This window comes from Lepisosteus platostomus, chromosome 4 (assembly GCF_059453375.1).
Source record: "Lepisosteus platostomus isolate fLepPlt1 chromosome 4, fLepPlt1.hap1, whole genome shotgun sequence".
NCBI classification, from domain to species: domain Eukaryota; kingdom Metazoa; phylum Chordata; class Actinopteri; order Semionotiformes; family Lepisosteidae; genus Lepisosteus; species Lepisosteus platostomus.
In genome coordinates, this window is record NC_142614.1 from 26,633,207 (window position 1) to 26,649,725 (window position 16,519).

At 38.9% G+C, this 16,519-nt stretch overlaps 1 protein-coding gene across 2 annotated transcripts in view; it reads right to left on the minus strand.

The window, feature by feature from the left end:
* wrn (WRN RecQ like helicase) overlaps window positions 1-16,519 on the minus strand; it is a 50,480-nt gene that overhangs the window by 14,434 nt on the left and 19,527 nt on the right. For both annotated transcript variants that reach the window (XM_088629221.1, XM_088629222.1), the window contains 16 exons: window positions 14,410-14,516; window positions 13,710-13,897; window positions 12,895-13,069; window positions 12,420-12,601; window positions 12,007-12,108; window positions 10,996-11,088; window positions 10,585-10,726; window positions 9,492-9,662; window positions 6,368-6,465; window positions 5,644-5,710; window positions 5,428-5,501; window positions 5,014-5,104; window positions 3,604-3,716; window positions 2,280-2,394; window positions 1,847-1,972; window positions 1,128-1,290 (listed from right to left, as the gene is read on the minus strand). In XM_088629221.1, coding sequence (XP_088485347.1) covers window positions 1,128-1,290; window positions 1,847-1,972; window positions 2,280-2,394; window positions 3,604-3,716; window positions 5,014-5,104; window positions 5,428-5,501; window positions 5,644-5,710; window positions 6,368-6,465; window positions 9,492-9,662; window positions 10,585-10,726; window positions 10,996-11,088; window positions 12,007-12,108; window positions 12,420-12,601; window positions 12,895-13,069; window positions 13,710-13,897; window positions 14,410-14,516 — 2,007 coding nt within the window. The remainder of the gene's footprint in view (window positions 1-1,127; window positions 1,291-1,846; window positions 1,973-2,279; window positions 2,395-3,603; window positions 3,717-5,013; window positions 5,105-5,427; window positions 5,502-5,643; window positions 5,711-6,367; window positions 6,466-9,491; window positions 9,663-10,584; window positions 10,727-10,995; window positions 11,089-12,006; window positions 12,109-12,419; window positions 12,602-12,894; window positions 13,070-13,709; window positions 13,898-14,409; window positions 14,517-16,519) is intronic.

Here is a 16,519-nt window from a genome sequence, read left to right on the forward strand (position 1 = left end):
CAATTATCTTTCTAATCATTCCAAACTCAAACAAAATAATGCCATTTGCAGATATGATTCTGCTGTCACACAATTGCTTGAATTAATGCAGGAAACTGCTTGGCTTTAAAACCAGAACATGATGCACCCAAAGCAATGACACACCATACAACCTACAACCTGTAAACAGCCTTTTAAGTTTTGCTCAATCATGTAGATCATTTAGGTAAAATTTCTTCACATATCACACACTCTATGAAAAACTAAGGAAATATATTCAAAAACTGTAAATGCATGTGTGTAATTTGGGCACAAAATCTGATTTAGCTAAATTCAAGAGAAAGAGTCAATAGCATTAACTTCATTCAGATATAACACCTTTATTGAAGAATAGATAACTGTTATCATGGCAATTAATTTAAGCATGGAAGGGACCACAGAAATACGATATGAACAACAAAAAGTCCACTAATTGCACCGGCGTTCACAAACATTTCTAATGCTGACGCCTTTCTTCTTTCAACAAAGCGTGCTGGGTTCACAAGAGAATCTTTGAAGTGTAATTACAACCTTCACTGCAGACCAAAAATACATAAAAGATTCTTTTTAATCTAATGAATTAAATAAAATAAAGAAAGGATCTGAGCTGGCCTGTCATGATATCCTGAAATGAATTCAAGTGCTTCCTGGTTGAAGTGAAGAGAAGACACAGGCAGAACATAAGAATGGTTACAAATGAGAAAATGAGACTGGGACCGATTAGTAGCTAATTTATTCCAGCCGTTTCTTGAAAGAAGCCACGGTATCAGCATCAACAACGTGGCTGGATGGCTTGTTTCACACTTTCACGCCCCTTAAGCCTCAGAAAGTACCTGGCTACTGCTCTGTGGGCTGATTCCCGTGCAGCAAGTGAAAATGAACGACATTCAGCAAAATCTGCTTCATTCTCTCACTGGAAATAAAACTTTATTTCTATTATTGTTCTGATTCATTTGAATGTACTGTTATTATTTTAGCAAAATTGTAAACTTCAGTATGAAGGCTTAGTTCTTGTTAGGTTTATGGGAATATCCAATGCACTGCATTACATATATATACTGTATACTGTATTCTTTTTAGATACTAAGACCTCACTGGTGTCAGGGTACCTGAGCTGATGGGGGGATCTGTGATGATATTGGTGATAACCCTCCTGGTGTGAGCAGTGAGCCCAGCTCTGTCCATGTCCAGGGGGCATCCTGCCTTCACTGCCTGCAGGAGGTGGGAGCCCACCACAGCCAGCGGCAGACCCCTGCTGTTAGACACTTTTGTCTGCAAACACAACACACCACTGCATCAGCACAGAGCGCTCAGGACACAAGAATAAAGGCAAAAAAAACACAGTGCTGCAGTTATTCACCTGTTGGAAGGCACCTTTCTTTTATGGGCAAAGGACCAATGCCGTGGTCATTCTTAAACATTACAACCATCCATAGAGATAAAAACAATCAAGTGTAAATGTGTGCACTGAGGGCTGTAGTCATTATTGTTAGTAAGAGCATAAGCTATTAGCACTGATCACTAGGAAAGGGGTCTAATGTGATAATTTAGTGAAAATGCCTTTTTAATGTGATGAGTCTAATCATGTGGTGCTCCCAGGCTCCAGTTCTAACTGATCCAGGCTTCCCCTGCCTGCACCGTAGTCCCATTCATCAAAGCAAGTAGGTGTGGTATTCGTGAAGGGAATGAACCTGGCTTTTAGCCTGTGATACACTCTTACTGCCACTTCAAAACCCAATTGCACACTTGTTTTTTTAAAACGTGAGACACTCAGGTTTCTCAAACCTAGATGAACTCAACCTGTGCTGCTGTGATACAAACGGCTTACCAAGCTCATTTTCTCCTCCTGGAAAAGTCTGTATGTGATATCAACACTGTCAGACAGCGCAGCACACGCAGGCCGCACTCCTGAATTCACCCTTTCCGGACAAGGAGTGCTGGATAACACGTTTACCTAGGAAGGAAAGAAACAAGGATTGAGTCTGACCACACAGGTTATAGTTTTCAATGCAGAAACTCTTAATTTCATTGGCCTTTTTTATCAAATGCAGTCTATAAAGTAACACAATGTAGCCCGGGGGTTTTAACTGGTAGGAAAGCCTTCAAAGGACATGAAAAACAATCTGATCATCACATGAACCCACTTCTGCACAATTCCAAGAAAGCTGAATAACCCCATTCTTTAAAAAGATTTAGGTAATTGTTCTGCGACACAAATATAGGACGCACATCATATTCTTTCAAGCCTCTATTTTCAGTACCTGGAGGCCATTTGAACAGCAGAACTTGCTGACGATCTCCAGAAGCGGAGCCAGCATGCTGGACTTTGCTTCTGACACCCCATCGACCATCTTCAGATTTTCAACTGTAGTAGGCCTGAGGGAAAAGTCAAGACAGCCTTGCTTAAAATACAGTAAAATAGCATTTTTACAAAATGGATAGGCAGCCGAGTTCACTCCATAAAAAAAAAGATTTTCCAGAAAACCCGATATTGTATTGTTCACCCCTTGGATGACAGTAAAATATGCAAAGACATTATTTGGAAAACAAAGCATGCAGGTTTGTGTATTTCCATCATTAACAAACAGGCAGCGACTATTCACTACATACAAATGTATACCTTATATGCATAATCACAGTAATAGGTTTTCTACATTATTGTGGCACTAGAGGAGTCAGAGAACAGTGATAGGTCAAATGGTACGACAGTGCAGGACCAGACAGAAAAACAAAGAGGAAGCAGCAAACAATTAAATGGTTTCTATGAGCAAAGAAACAAGTAAAGGATTATTCCACGGTGAAAAGATTAGAAAAGAAACAACATTTCGGCTGTGGAGCCTTCAGGTGTCGCTGTGAAGAGACGGAATTCTTGTTTACTGAGGAGAAGGGGAAAGTAGCCCAGGAGGAGGAGGAGGAGGAATGACAAAGAGATCTAGAAAAAAAATTTAAAGGAAGGCATAGTGGATGAAGTAGTTCAAGTAGATAGCTGCGTCAGCATGCGTAGGCTGCAAAGGAACAAGTAAAGGTTTATTCCATGCTGAAAAGAGAAGAAAAGGAACATGGCTGTGGAGCCTTCTTTGGGTGTGAGTCAACTATCTCCCCATCGGGGAATTGAACCAACTCCTTCTATGAGCAAATATTCCCTGTCCCGAGTGGTGGATCCAGTGTTGTATTCACTGATTATTTTGCTTGCCTCTTCACCTGCATCCAAACAATGTCATATGTAGTAGGAAACAGTAATTACGTAAAATGTATAGCTCATTTTTGGAATTCATGGGAAATCTGTTGATTACTGTGCAAGAGAGCATGTGTTCAGGTAAGCACTTGTGGTTGAAAGGGGGAAGCCACAGAATGCCTATCAGTCAGTTTATTCCCCAGTCTTCTCAATCTGTCAGTTTGTCATCACTCAGAAACAAACTTCAGGCAAATAGGAAATGGGGTAAATTCCTTCACAGAGCTTTGTTACCTCTGTTCCCTAAGAGTGGCAAACCACAGCCTCAAAAAAGTTTGGACTTTAAGCATTTTTTCATTTTCTTTTTAATAATGTTTTCCTGCACAACTGCTTCTTCACGTGCTTCAACATACCGTATCTTTGCCATGTCGAGAAGTATCTTGTTAGTGGCCATTACAGCTGGAGGAATATCCTTCTCAGTGGCCAGCTTCTGTCGCCCCGCCACCAGCTTGCTATACAGCACTCCCTTCCAAACACCAAGAGAGTTCCCATCGTTTAGTAACATGGCATTTCAGACTCAGGGTTCGGTTCTTTGATTTATTCATAATACGTGCAGTTTATAATGTGTATTTACTTACTGTGGTGAAGTTTTTGACTCTACAGAAACTTTCAAGGGTGTTTAAATTTGAATAAAGCAGCATTTTAGTTAGATCTAAATTAATTTTACTTTCATGAGATCAGCAGAGGCAAAGTAGGAGACACTTAAATTGAGTTCTCTGTATTCGATTCAACATCACTCTAGAGTGAAACAGAAGATGAAAAATGTATCAACTCTCTGTGATAAGAAATTTTAGTTATTTTAACTAGCATAATTTTACAGTGAAAATCAGAAAATTAAAAACTGTGTTTTCAAGCTGCTGGGCCCTAGACCAACTGCCTTAAGCAGAACCTCAGACTTACAAAAGCAGCTAACCTGTTATGGTATCCACTAAGTGGGTCATAGAGTACTGTCATTCAGAGAATGATAACAGTTCACCAGGACTTATCAAGTACTGTACATGCTCTAACAACACCTATATCATCCAGGTAGGTGTTCGCCAAAAAAAAAAGGGATTTAATTTTCATGATTGCCTTGCACTCTCTGCTACCCTCACCAGCATAAGCAGCTTTCAGATAGTGGAGGAATGAACTTTGCACTCCCTTTTTAATCTGGCTGCCTTCCTTTCCCACTCCCCTGCTGCATTCTTAGCCTTAAGAATGCTCCTATTTCTCACATGGGAATCAGGATGCTTGATTAGGAGCACAACCAGACAGGCGTTATGAAATTGGATCAGTTCAAAATAAGGTGGCATTGCTTTTCAAGCTAAGATGATTCACACCTTATTGCTCTGTACAGATAACAATTACACAGCCCATATGTATTACTATGACTTAAAAGAGACCTCTGATATACAACAGTGGGCTCTTCCAGCATTACAAACTGTGTGGAACTCGGTGTTTCCCTGTGTCCTTTTCTGTATTCATTAAAGACACAGCCCTGCTTCTGACCACCTCCATTTCCATACACACCGCTCTTTCGCTAATGCCCAGTGTTAAGCACCCTTTAATTAATCACAACACTCTTAACTAATGTGAGATTTTAATATAAATGCAACAAAACTAAACTGATGGAGCAATATCTATAGCAACACTGTTAGCTACATTTGTTCTCCAACTCGGCCGAATACAACATCACTATAGACATCTGAAAAACATACGTGCTGCATCTTGAATGACCTTCTAGCACCACTTAAACATGCTGTTAGTCTCCTCCTCCTCCTTACCTGAAGTTCCAGATCTCGGGGGGAAACAGGAGGTGCGTGGGATGGCAAAGAGACATTACTGGGATGCTGGAGTGACAAGGAAGTCTGTGGCCTTAAGCAAAAAAAACACACAAGATACAGCTGGACCTCTAACATATTAAAGAGAGAAGCACACATACTGTACAAGAATATTCAATTCAAAAGATCTCTATTTTTTTAGTAACCTCATTTAATAAGTATCTACATCTTACACTTCCGATTAATGTTACTGTTAAAAAATAAATGTTATAATGTTGCTCACTGACTCACTGGATATAATGGATAGGTCTACACTACATAGCTGTTTTATCACTTGCAAAATGTACATACTTTTTTACTTTTACCATATTTTCATCTGATATGTACCATTAAATTGACTAAAGTGTTGCTTAATACCTTGTAGTTGCAGAGCTTACAGTGCTGGGACATTTTCTGCTGTCAGCCGGAGAAAATCTGGAAGCTGGTGATTTCTGTGAGGGAAAAGAAACGTTTCACATGAGCTTCCAGAAGATCTTTCGCTTTCAGCTACAATCTTGTCTCTTATACAACAGTCCTGAAGCTTTTGATGCATAACTCAGGACAGAGATGAGTGGTGACTGTGGCCACGCTCACCTGTAGTGCCACTGTTGGCTGCCTGGCTGATGACACAGACGTGGTAGGTGAAGACCTCTGATGTAACCTGCGACCATAAAGGACACCATTTCATCATCATAGCAGTACAAGTCACAACAATACATTTAAAAACCAATATTTTAACAGTGCAACTGTATTTAATTCTGGATCCTCAGGAAATCTGCATAGCTATTGGAAAATGTTCTTCTACTGTTTGCTATAAAAGAGTCGGATACACCTTTTGTAACAGTAACAAAGGATTAGAAAATAATGCTCTCACATTATTAATGTGTTCTCTTTATTAATGTTGGTTAGAGAATTTCACTTTTCTAAAAAGGGAGAACAGGAGAGATACACAGGCATAGTAAGTGTTGAGAGCGAATACACAGTGCATAAAATTCAACAAGAGATGGCAGATTGCTCTGTCTGGGAAGCATAAAACATCTATGACAGAGCCAGTTTTACATTTGTCTGGAAACCAGCTGCCTGACTGTGAAAAGATTTCCCTTGTGGATTTTTTCTTCAACATTTTAAGTGTACGATTTAAAGGTGGTTTTTAATTAAACAGTTCTAATTAAAACTTCTCACTCTAGCTTATTAAATATTTTGAGAATTTGTTCAACCTACTGAAAATGCACAAAGAGAAGTTTAGCATCTGTTCTGCTTGGCCACCCTTTAAGCATGGGCAGCATGTTATATGTGAGTGAAGAAGGAAATCATTTACTTTGGCACATTAACGATCCTGGCGTACAGATCGCTGTTTGGCGGAAGCAGAAGAGTTTGTTGCGTCCCACTACTGGCCTTGCTGAGCCATGTCTTGCCCTGCAGGTAACAACAACACCATACAGTATATATATATGCAGATAAAAGAAATGCCACATTCAGGTCTGAAGGATTTAGCCAAATACTTTAAACAGATCAAAATCATCTTGGATCAAAGAACTGATATACTTTAAATAAGAAGTTGAAACTCTGTTCAAATACAAACATTACAAAGTTTGACTTGGATATGGCCTCCCTGAGCATGAACACAACCCTGGGAATGCAGATGCACAGACCTGATCACCCTCTGGACAGACTGCTGTGGAAGGCTATATCACTCTTCCTGTGCATCTGGCAGCCGTCAAAGGCATTGGTGAGATGGCCTTACAGACTAATGGTCAAGAGAAGTTGTACAATTGGAATTCCAGCACTGTGTGGTCTTGCTTTGTGTCCCATGGTTAAACAGACACTCACAGAATGGTTTGCAGAAACTGAAGAACTGCTGGCTCAAGGACTTTGGTACAGGTTGAATGCTTGCTGCTGAGTGGTACACTGGACAAAGGTGCTCTTGTGGGAATTAATCTCTTTAAATATGTTACACCTTCACCAGCCCACCTGGTTGACTTGAAAATATCTGACTGTCAGTATAATTTTCACGTCTGTCAAGGGCAAAATATCATTCTTTGGCAAAAAAAAGCAATCCAATAGTCTTTCTGTCGCCACCTCATACGCCCTCTGTCCCACAGAAGACAGCAATTTCATTTCTCAGCTGTCAATGTTACCCCTGAATGACCTCTGACTATGCAGATCATTTTCAAGCAAATATTTTTTATTTTTTATTTTAATTAATTCAAAATAGTCAATCAACAATTCCACCTATTTATAGAGTTAAATGATATTGTAAAGCTGCACACAATATTTATTTATTAAAATAATTAATTATTAAAGTTATCTATCACTCATACATTATTAGGCACTTGACCTACAGTATGTAATCAAGTAATGTGTAGAAGTTGGTATTAACTTTAATATATGTCATACATCATAATGGTATGTATTACTTACAAATGAAATTGAAATTTACAATACAAATTACAAATGAAAAAACATGTAAAAAAAGGCACTTTCTCTGGACCAGACGGCTGTTTGTTGAAGCCGAACATCTCATCATCTCAGTAACGTCTTTCCCAAACTAGCTGCATTCAAATATGCCAATAACAACTACTGTAGGTGATCATCATTACTCAGGAGAACGTGGTCATATCCATCATGATTTTTGCTAACTATATAACTAACACAGGTTGTCATAATTCCGTTTGTTGTTGTCAGTTTGGAAAAAAACATTTGATCTGACCCTTAAAACATTGTAACATTTTTTGTCCATTTTAAGTGTCAATATCAAATATTTCAAAGGGGAAACATGAAAAGAACAGTGAATCCATTTCTGTTTCCATTTCTATTTCTGAACCTCAAAACTGTTGCATTTCTATCGTTTGTCAGTATGTTTCCAAAGGAAACTGATACTTGATTCTCTATAGATAACAATTTAAATTATTGAGAAACATTTTAATAAATAGAAAATAGAAGGCTGTTACAGTATGCTCTTGATGTGCATAATAGAGATTGAATTTATTCTTCCTTTTTTCATCATTTTTTAAAAACAGGAATAGAAAATTATAATAAAAACTCTAACTGGGAACCCCACTGCACTGATGGATGGATTGATGTGACTCTTGCTGTCAACACTAATATCTCACATCTCACTGCTGTACTGAGGCCTGGTGAAGGATGTCCTTAACTTAAGTCTTTAATTTACACCCTCGAGCTCACATATAAGATCACCTGAAAGCTTACTTTTTTATTTTACACCTGCCAAAACCTAACCACTAACAGCTAACAGATTTTTTTGGCAACAAATTGCATTCTGCCAGTGTGCTGGGGTTGTTTTTTTTTTTTTTGTCTTTCAATAGGACGTTTAAACTTTGTAAGAATGGCCACCACGGGATAAATCTCTTGCAAATTAAAAAGAATCAGAAAATGTTCACTTCGGATTTAATAATTTCCCTTTTGTATTTAAGGAACAGAAAGCAAGGACTTGCGAGTAGGTTTGTCAGTAACAGCACTTGCTCCAGGTGCAGGTTCAGCTCTGTACAGGAGCGACCCCAAAAGGGGTGAACACCTCCCTCTGACATGTCTGCTTACCCACCTTCACCACAATTTCTAACTGAGGCCAATCCCCCAAACCCAAACCTGAAAAGGCCTCCGGGAGACGTCACTCCTCCAGGCAGCCCTCTGTCTTCTTTCTGTCAGGAGTTGCTTTGATCTTACTGCTTTTACTTCCACAGAAAAAATATAGGACTTGGCAGCTTTTTATAATTATTATATATTGCTGCATAAAGGTATAGCACTGCCATTTACCTTCTTTCTATCCATCAGTTTAAATCAAGGTAAACTCTCAAACAGCAGCAGAAATAAGAAAAAAAAACACAGAAGGACATTTGGATCAACAGTAGCATTAGCAAGTGGCAAATCCAAAAGAAAAAAATATGTTGAATAATGCTGATACATTGCTTGTAGTGATTAGGTGCCAAGTTACTTAAAATCCAGAACAAAATGTAATAAAAGGTCAAATGAAAACAAATTAACTGACCATCATGGCATGCTTAAAGCTGGTAATCCTGTAAAAATTGCCTTTTTACTGTTTAAATGGCCTGCAGGTCTGTTTTAATTGCAGAGCTAACAGGGTGCTACATTTTCATGAAAATTGTTGTTTTTTTCATGATTTCTTAACTCAAAAAATGCAGCTTCTTGACTAAATGTATATGATTTACAACTGCATAATCTGAATGTACTTTTTTCTTCTGCATTTCCAGAACTTGAACACATCTTTATGTGGTTATAAAAGGTTTTGTACTACGTAAATGTTATGGGGAAAAAGCACCAATGGCTTACATTATCTAGACAGCAAGTTAATTTAATGTCACAACAGTGGAGCCCGAGAATGGAAAAGGACTACCGAGAAAGGTCAAGTCTATTTCTTCTCCCCAGCTAGGAAAGAAGAGGAGTTTGTAATTAGCGAAGCATACCTTCGGAGTGAGACTACAGATGGTGGCGAACCTGTTCTGACCAGAGTCTTCCTTCATGTACTCCTCGGAGATGAGCTGTCTGGCCAGGGCTTTCCACCAGGTATCCGGAATGTTTTTCCCAGAGCCAAACAGGCAATGCTTGCGGAATCGGTCTGGTAACCGCTGGGAATGCTGATGCATAACAGACACAAGATGCATTTTAAACACATGTGATGAGTTGGTAATGCAACCATTATGTTATTGGCAGATGCTCTTTTCTCTGGGACACAACTGCCAAACCAATGTCTCAGTATGGTGAACAGAACTCACTGTGGTACCAGAGATACTATACTTAGGGAACAACATTAAATTGAAATCCTGAATGCTTGGTTATTAAAGATCTCCCAACAGCATTTATAAGAGGAGGAGTGTTAATCCCGGTGTCCTCCCTAAATTCCAGTCTGTGCTTGGCATAATCCAGATGGCATAAAAGATTCCCTTTAATTCCAAATTCTTACTTCTCTGCCTGATCTGCTGTGTACTGGGGCTGCAGATGCATAATGAATGCCACACATCATCCACTATATACTGTAAATACACTTAATTACTAATTAAAAATTAATGCTTTTAGCAAAACTGCTTACTGGGCAATAGTGGGAATAAAAAAATAAATAAAAAAAGTATATACGTTAATTTATACATTCTACTAGATTCTTATACAGAGATACACTGTAAGAGGTATATGAAGCAAATCAGTACTCAGCAGGGGGAAGGAGCACTGATTAGGAAACAATACAAGATCATAAGAAATTGAAAATAAGTGATCATTCAAGTTTAAGGAGGCTTCTACACATTTTCAAGTATAATGGGTTTGTTGCACACTCAAAATCAAGGCTATCTACTATTTATTCATCTCTATCCCTTAAAAAACAGCTTTGTGTCGACACAGTACTTCGCAGGTGCAAGCAAGTAGATTGAAAGCACTGTCTGCTTCCGGGGATAAGTTAAAGGAATCAAAGCTTTGAAATATGGATGAAAGCAGCATTATAGAGAGGCAATGTCTAAGTGTCTTGCTCTGTGATTCTACACAGGAAATGCTGCAGGAAGTACTCACAGATCCACGGAGGAAAAGGATGGGAACAGAGGTGCCAAACTTTCCTCCCAGAGCACTGACGGCACCCATCAGCTGATGGGCTTCCTTCCCAAAGTCCTGTAGGCTGGGCTCACTGTCTTCTACATCAGAGCTATATACTGACCTGAAAGACACCCCTGCAGAGTGATCCTAATTCCCCCCTTCAATCAAAAACTCAAAGCCAAGCTGGGTGGCACTAGACTGGAACTAAAATACAACACTTTGAAATACAATACAATACATACAACTGTACAGCAATATCAGATTGAGACAATATGATTAAAGAGGAAGTGCTTAGATTTAAGGTATCTTTGATGTTCAAAGACAAATGACTCTTCGATGAATTAGCTCTGGATTACAAAGGATGCAACAGGGCACCAGCTTAGTACTCACCCTGATCTGCAGTTGTCACAACATTTGCTTGTCCCCATGATGCCAGAGGTGACCTTTCGTAGCTGTCTATCCTCGAAGTGGGACAGGATTAGTCTACATGAAAGATTTTAGAGTATGAACGCAGATGAGAATAGTACACACAGTAACACTTTCTAAAACTCAACAATTCAAACTTTTTGTGGGGAGAACTAATAAGACTATAATTGTGAATTTATACGAGGAATAGCTCCCTGTGTAAAAGTTTTGATTCATTTTAGGTTCCACAAGCTGGAGAAAACAAAATAAGTTTTCATACTTGAAATGTACAGTATAAAAACGTATAGCAGGTCATGTAAAGAAGTGAATGCTACTGAAGGAATATTTTCGGTTTTTCTATATCTTTTGTATAACATAACTGTAAGCTGAACATTGGTAACCTTATGCCTTTATCTTAATGCTATAACTAACTATAACTATAACTAGATGCATTGATGACTTTGTACCTACAAAGCATTGCTTATGCTTAACAATTTTTGTTAAAAACATGTCTTTGAGATTCTGATATAAATAATATGTAGACTGCTGATAACTACAAATAGTTCAAGAAACTATGAAACTATAAGTGTCTGACAGGAGACAGGGGGCAGAAGAAGTCACTCTAACTGCCACTTCAATTGCAGGATGGAGAAATTTATTGAGATGAGGAAGTAGGTATTGAACTGTGCTTGTCGCTAGATATTTTCGTACCTGGCTATTAAGGAAACCCAGCTAGGACACAGCTAGAACAGGTTTAAAAAAATCCTGCACAATGCTTTGCTTCAGTACTGAAATAAAGACCTCAAGGCTTTTATCAATCTCCTAAAAAGGGGGCAACCTCATCACTGTCTGCCTTCACTACACTTTTCAGTGTTTTCATTAACAGTGACTTTTTTTTCTCAGTACACAATCTATGTTTGACTTTCAGAATTACTCAACTCTATCTTGAGAAAAACTAAAAAGTGAATTATCACAAAACTCTCCAAATGGACTTACTTCCTTCTACATTTGCAGGAGTTAAGATACTGCTCCATTTTCGCCATCATTTTTAGCTTATATCCTCGAAACGTTTCACTTTTTACACTGCTCAGGAGATGCCTGTGGAGGAAATATACTGTACATTGTATTGACTACCAGAAGGTAATTCCAGAAAGGTTAGAAAACAACAAAACATAATAAAAAACAAAACTTTCAAAAGCTCTGTATTGTATGTAAGGATCAGAATCCAACAGACAGGACAAAAACCAGTCACAGCAAAATACTATCAGGATGATTTTTTTAATTCCCAGGTGTTAAAGTTTTGATTTCTTTAAAACCCATTAAAAGAAAGCTGCCAGGAATTTCATAGCACTTGACTTTACAAAGACCTCCATTATTGACATTCATTGGCTTGTATACAAGAAAAGTACCTATTTAAAACCATGTCTGAAGAGCCCCACACTACATGACAGGTACTGGGCAACCCATCTCTTCCTGCTCGCCCAATTTCCTGGTAATAAGACTCCATCTCTTTTGGTGCTCCATAGTGGATGACCTTGCGGATGTCAGGCTTGTTTATTCCCATTCCAAAAGCAATGGTGGCAACAACACACTGAAAACCACACGAAAGATCAAAGTTAAGACTTACAAGGATTTCTCTCTTTTTGGAGGCCCATTTCTTGTCTCAGTCACAAAACTCCACATATCCAGACCTTTGATTACACAAATAATGCAGACCCAGATAGAATGCAAATTACAAATCATAAACTTGTGCTCACAAAAAGAGGTTCTGAGAAAGACACAAAATTAATTCCCAGAAGAAAAGGGTTACTCATTCTCAATGTTTATTCATGATGACAACAAATCCAGCTACAGTAGACGTTGCACAGGAAAGATTCCACCTACCTGGATCTCATCTCTCACAAACTTGTGGTGTGTCTCCCTCCTACTCTTGACTCCCATACCAGCGTGATAAGCTCCACAAGTAACACCCAGTTTTGTTAGTTCGGCTGAAACCGTTTCAGTTAATTTTCTTGAAGGGCAGTAGACAATGGTAGAGCCTTCAAATTCATGATCCAATCTAACAGGAAAAAAATTAAACTGCTTCAACAACAGGTTTTCAGACAGCTCGTCCCACATTATTCAAGGACCACCACATATTAATAAACCCATTCCACAGTCTTCCCCATATCTCTTTCCTTAATTCTGCAGTATTCCATCCAAAGACAACTTCAAGTTGGACATAAAACACTCTTTGCGTAACACCTGGGAACACACGCAGTGTGTAATAATACTAAACTGTATTACCATAATAATGAAAATTAGCTTCCCGGATGAATGGAAGCATGCAGTGATGTCAGGGAGCAACACGGCTCCACCAATCAGTGTGACCTCTCCTGTAAGGCACCTTGGAGCTTTTAGCACATCAGCCGACAAAGCGGGCTATAAGCGGTCACGTTTGTGTCTTGCCCAAATGCTACAGAGGTCGTAGACATGATGCCCAATTGAAATCCCAAATTTTAAAATAATTTAGCAAAGAAGGTGTATTTCCCAAAGGCATATACTGTATATGGTACAACTTCTAAAATAAAAACAAAAATCGCTGTTATTATCCAATTCTCTAACTTCATAGATTCCATCATAAAAAGCAATCTTCTCCTTAAAAGAAAAAACTCCTCAAATGCTTTTCTAAATGTTGTGGCACTGTGATGTGCACGTACGGCGTCTTTCTGATGAGGAAGTGCTTCAGGTCCTTGACGACGTCGCCAGATTTCCTGCGCACGTCTAGAAAGAGGTTGGGCCGGTCGAAGCTGGTGCAGGTGATCTGTGGGTTGGCCAGGTGCAGGCTTTTCACGATGTCCTGGCGAATCGAGGGGCTCGCTGTGGCTGTCAGGGCCACAATAGGAACCTGCCCAAGGAAAAGAGCCGGCTCAGAAAACACACAAACAGCACAAAAGGGGTGAATGTCACACAGTACAATCACTGTTGCCGGTCTAAAATTTTAAAAATGAATTTTCACTGAAATGAATGAAGATTGTACCAAAAGTCAGAAAATACTCATATTAACCAATTAACAAGACTAAACAAAAAAGGGTAAACAGTGTAGGAAAAACAAATCCATAGGTTTTCCACTTAACTGTATTTAAGTATTAAGTATAAAATTTAAGTATATACGCTTTGTTTAAACAATTTTAACAGTTACCATTCAGAAAGAAACAAACGTTTTCCTGCTAGGAAAATGATATCAATTTCTGTTCCATCTGATGTAACTCTAATCCAAGCCACTGCCTTCTTGTTTGTTGGCAGCTTCATGAAAGTGAATCTGGTTATGTGATATCTCAGCATTTCTGATCGACACATTCTGCTGGGTTTTCAAAGTCAACTGGTTAAAGCTCAGGTGAAAATGGTAAATTTACTTACATCAGGAAGTATGTTCTTTAAAAACCCAAGGCTTCTGTAAGCGCTCCTGAAGTCATGGCCCCATTCAGAGATACAGTGAGCTTCATCTATTGCTAACAGTGTGATGCCTGGAAGAACCACACACAAACACACAGTGCATTTACGTGGTCACTACAATCAGCATGCACAATATTATCACAGTGAGGAAGCAGAAAGAATATAATGTGCTTGCACACTGCGCTTTATGATGGCGGGTTCATGGGTGAGTTTAGGCGGCTCGGGCTCTCTCAGTGACAGAGTGACCACTGAAACCCCATGGGTGAGATTCAGTGAGGTCAGTGTGATCCCAGAGTTCCTAGCTGTGATCTGAGATGTGAAAAACATTGGGCTATTCCAAATGGGGATGTACATATATTATTCACCATTTTTCTAGGATATACTGTATCAACAAAACCTAAAACAAAGTTTTCAAAGTTTATTGTTTTACATTATTGTCACACAATACCCCTGTGTCTGTGAAACATTGTGGTGCCTGATGGACACATTTCACAAGTGTATCAAATGTCTTTTCGGAAGCTTTGCACTGGTTGCTCTGTACAGCAAACTACCTAGGCAGAGGAACATGAAAGAAAACAGAACAATTCAACCATGGAAGACACTTAGATTACTGCTGAGTGTAAAAATACAGGAAAATACTCTTTTACCAGTAGAATGCATTGTCTAAAACCAAACATACTGTGAATTATACTCCGGGTGAAAAAAGCATATGCAATTACCATTGCATAACACTAATTTTTGTCAGTTACTTATTGACTAAAGAACTTCATCTTCAGGGGCTGCTGCAGTACATCCCGTCATACAACACTGTTATCACTACCTGCCAGAGCAGACTTAAAGTGAGGAAAACTAATAGATGTGCAAAGCATATGTGAAAAAGCAGCAATTTCCTGCCGATAGTAACTCCTTTAATGATTCAGTGGCAGAACAACGTAGTGAAGTAAAAAAATGATTAACTTTCACAGCAACCGGCACACAGAAGTGATCTGAATCTACTGTGCTTAATTAGGTGCTAAGCTCAGACAGTCAATATATCTTTCTTCACAGCATAAGGAATACATCACATCAAATTTGATGGAAACTATGTTTTTTTGGCATTTTACTGTTTAAGCTATGGCATTTAATAAGCTGCATGGGGGACTCACAAGTGCAATGTTCTACAAAACACCCTGAAGAGGGACCTGTATTTTCTTGTGGCAATCAGAAATAAAGAAAAGGCAAACTGTTGATTTACAGTACATGCTCTTAATTTGTGAGCATTTGGTTAAACACAACATGGTGGAGCAGTGGTTAGCATTTCTGCCGCATTAGGCATTAGGGCCCTGGGTTCAGCTCCTGTACGGAGTTTGTATGTTCTCCACCTGTCCGCCTAGGTTTCTTCCTGGTCTTCTGGTTTCACAGTCCAAAGACAGTCTGGTATATTAATTGGTTTCTGTTAAATTTGGCCCTGGTGTGAATGTGTATATGCTTGTGTCTGTGTGTGCCCGGAAATGGACCGGTGTTCTGTCCATGTGGTATCCTGCCTCGGACCTGTTAAATTACCAATTAAATCAAATTTGTTCTTGAAGCATTTTAAACCATCCATCCATTTTCAAACTGCTTTATTCAATCCAAGGTCACAGGCCCACTGGAGCCTACACCCCACCATGTTATTTTAAAAATGACTTCATCTCACATTAATAAAAAAGTGCAAATGTTTTTATTTGGGTCTTCAGCCCTTTGTTGGGAGTGGGGCTGGAAAGCATCCTCCTTTATTTACATCCATTCTTTTAAGACATTATTTTTTAATTTATGCTTTTTGGATTTAGGCTGCACTTTTCAGGAACATGTTTGCTGCTTAAATTGAGAACTACCTAATTTAAACAATTTAAACAATTTAAACAATCCATCTTTGTTGACTTGGATTCCCTGTAATACATCAAGACCTACTGACTGAGAAAATGCCAAGGGCTATATAATTACTCGTGAAACCAATTTGCTGCTTTCCTGGTTCATTAACTCAGCAATAACCCCTTCTGATGTCCTCATAGGAAAAGGAAAGGTGTCCCATAGACTTCAGACTCGATCAGCAGGG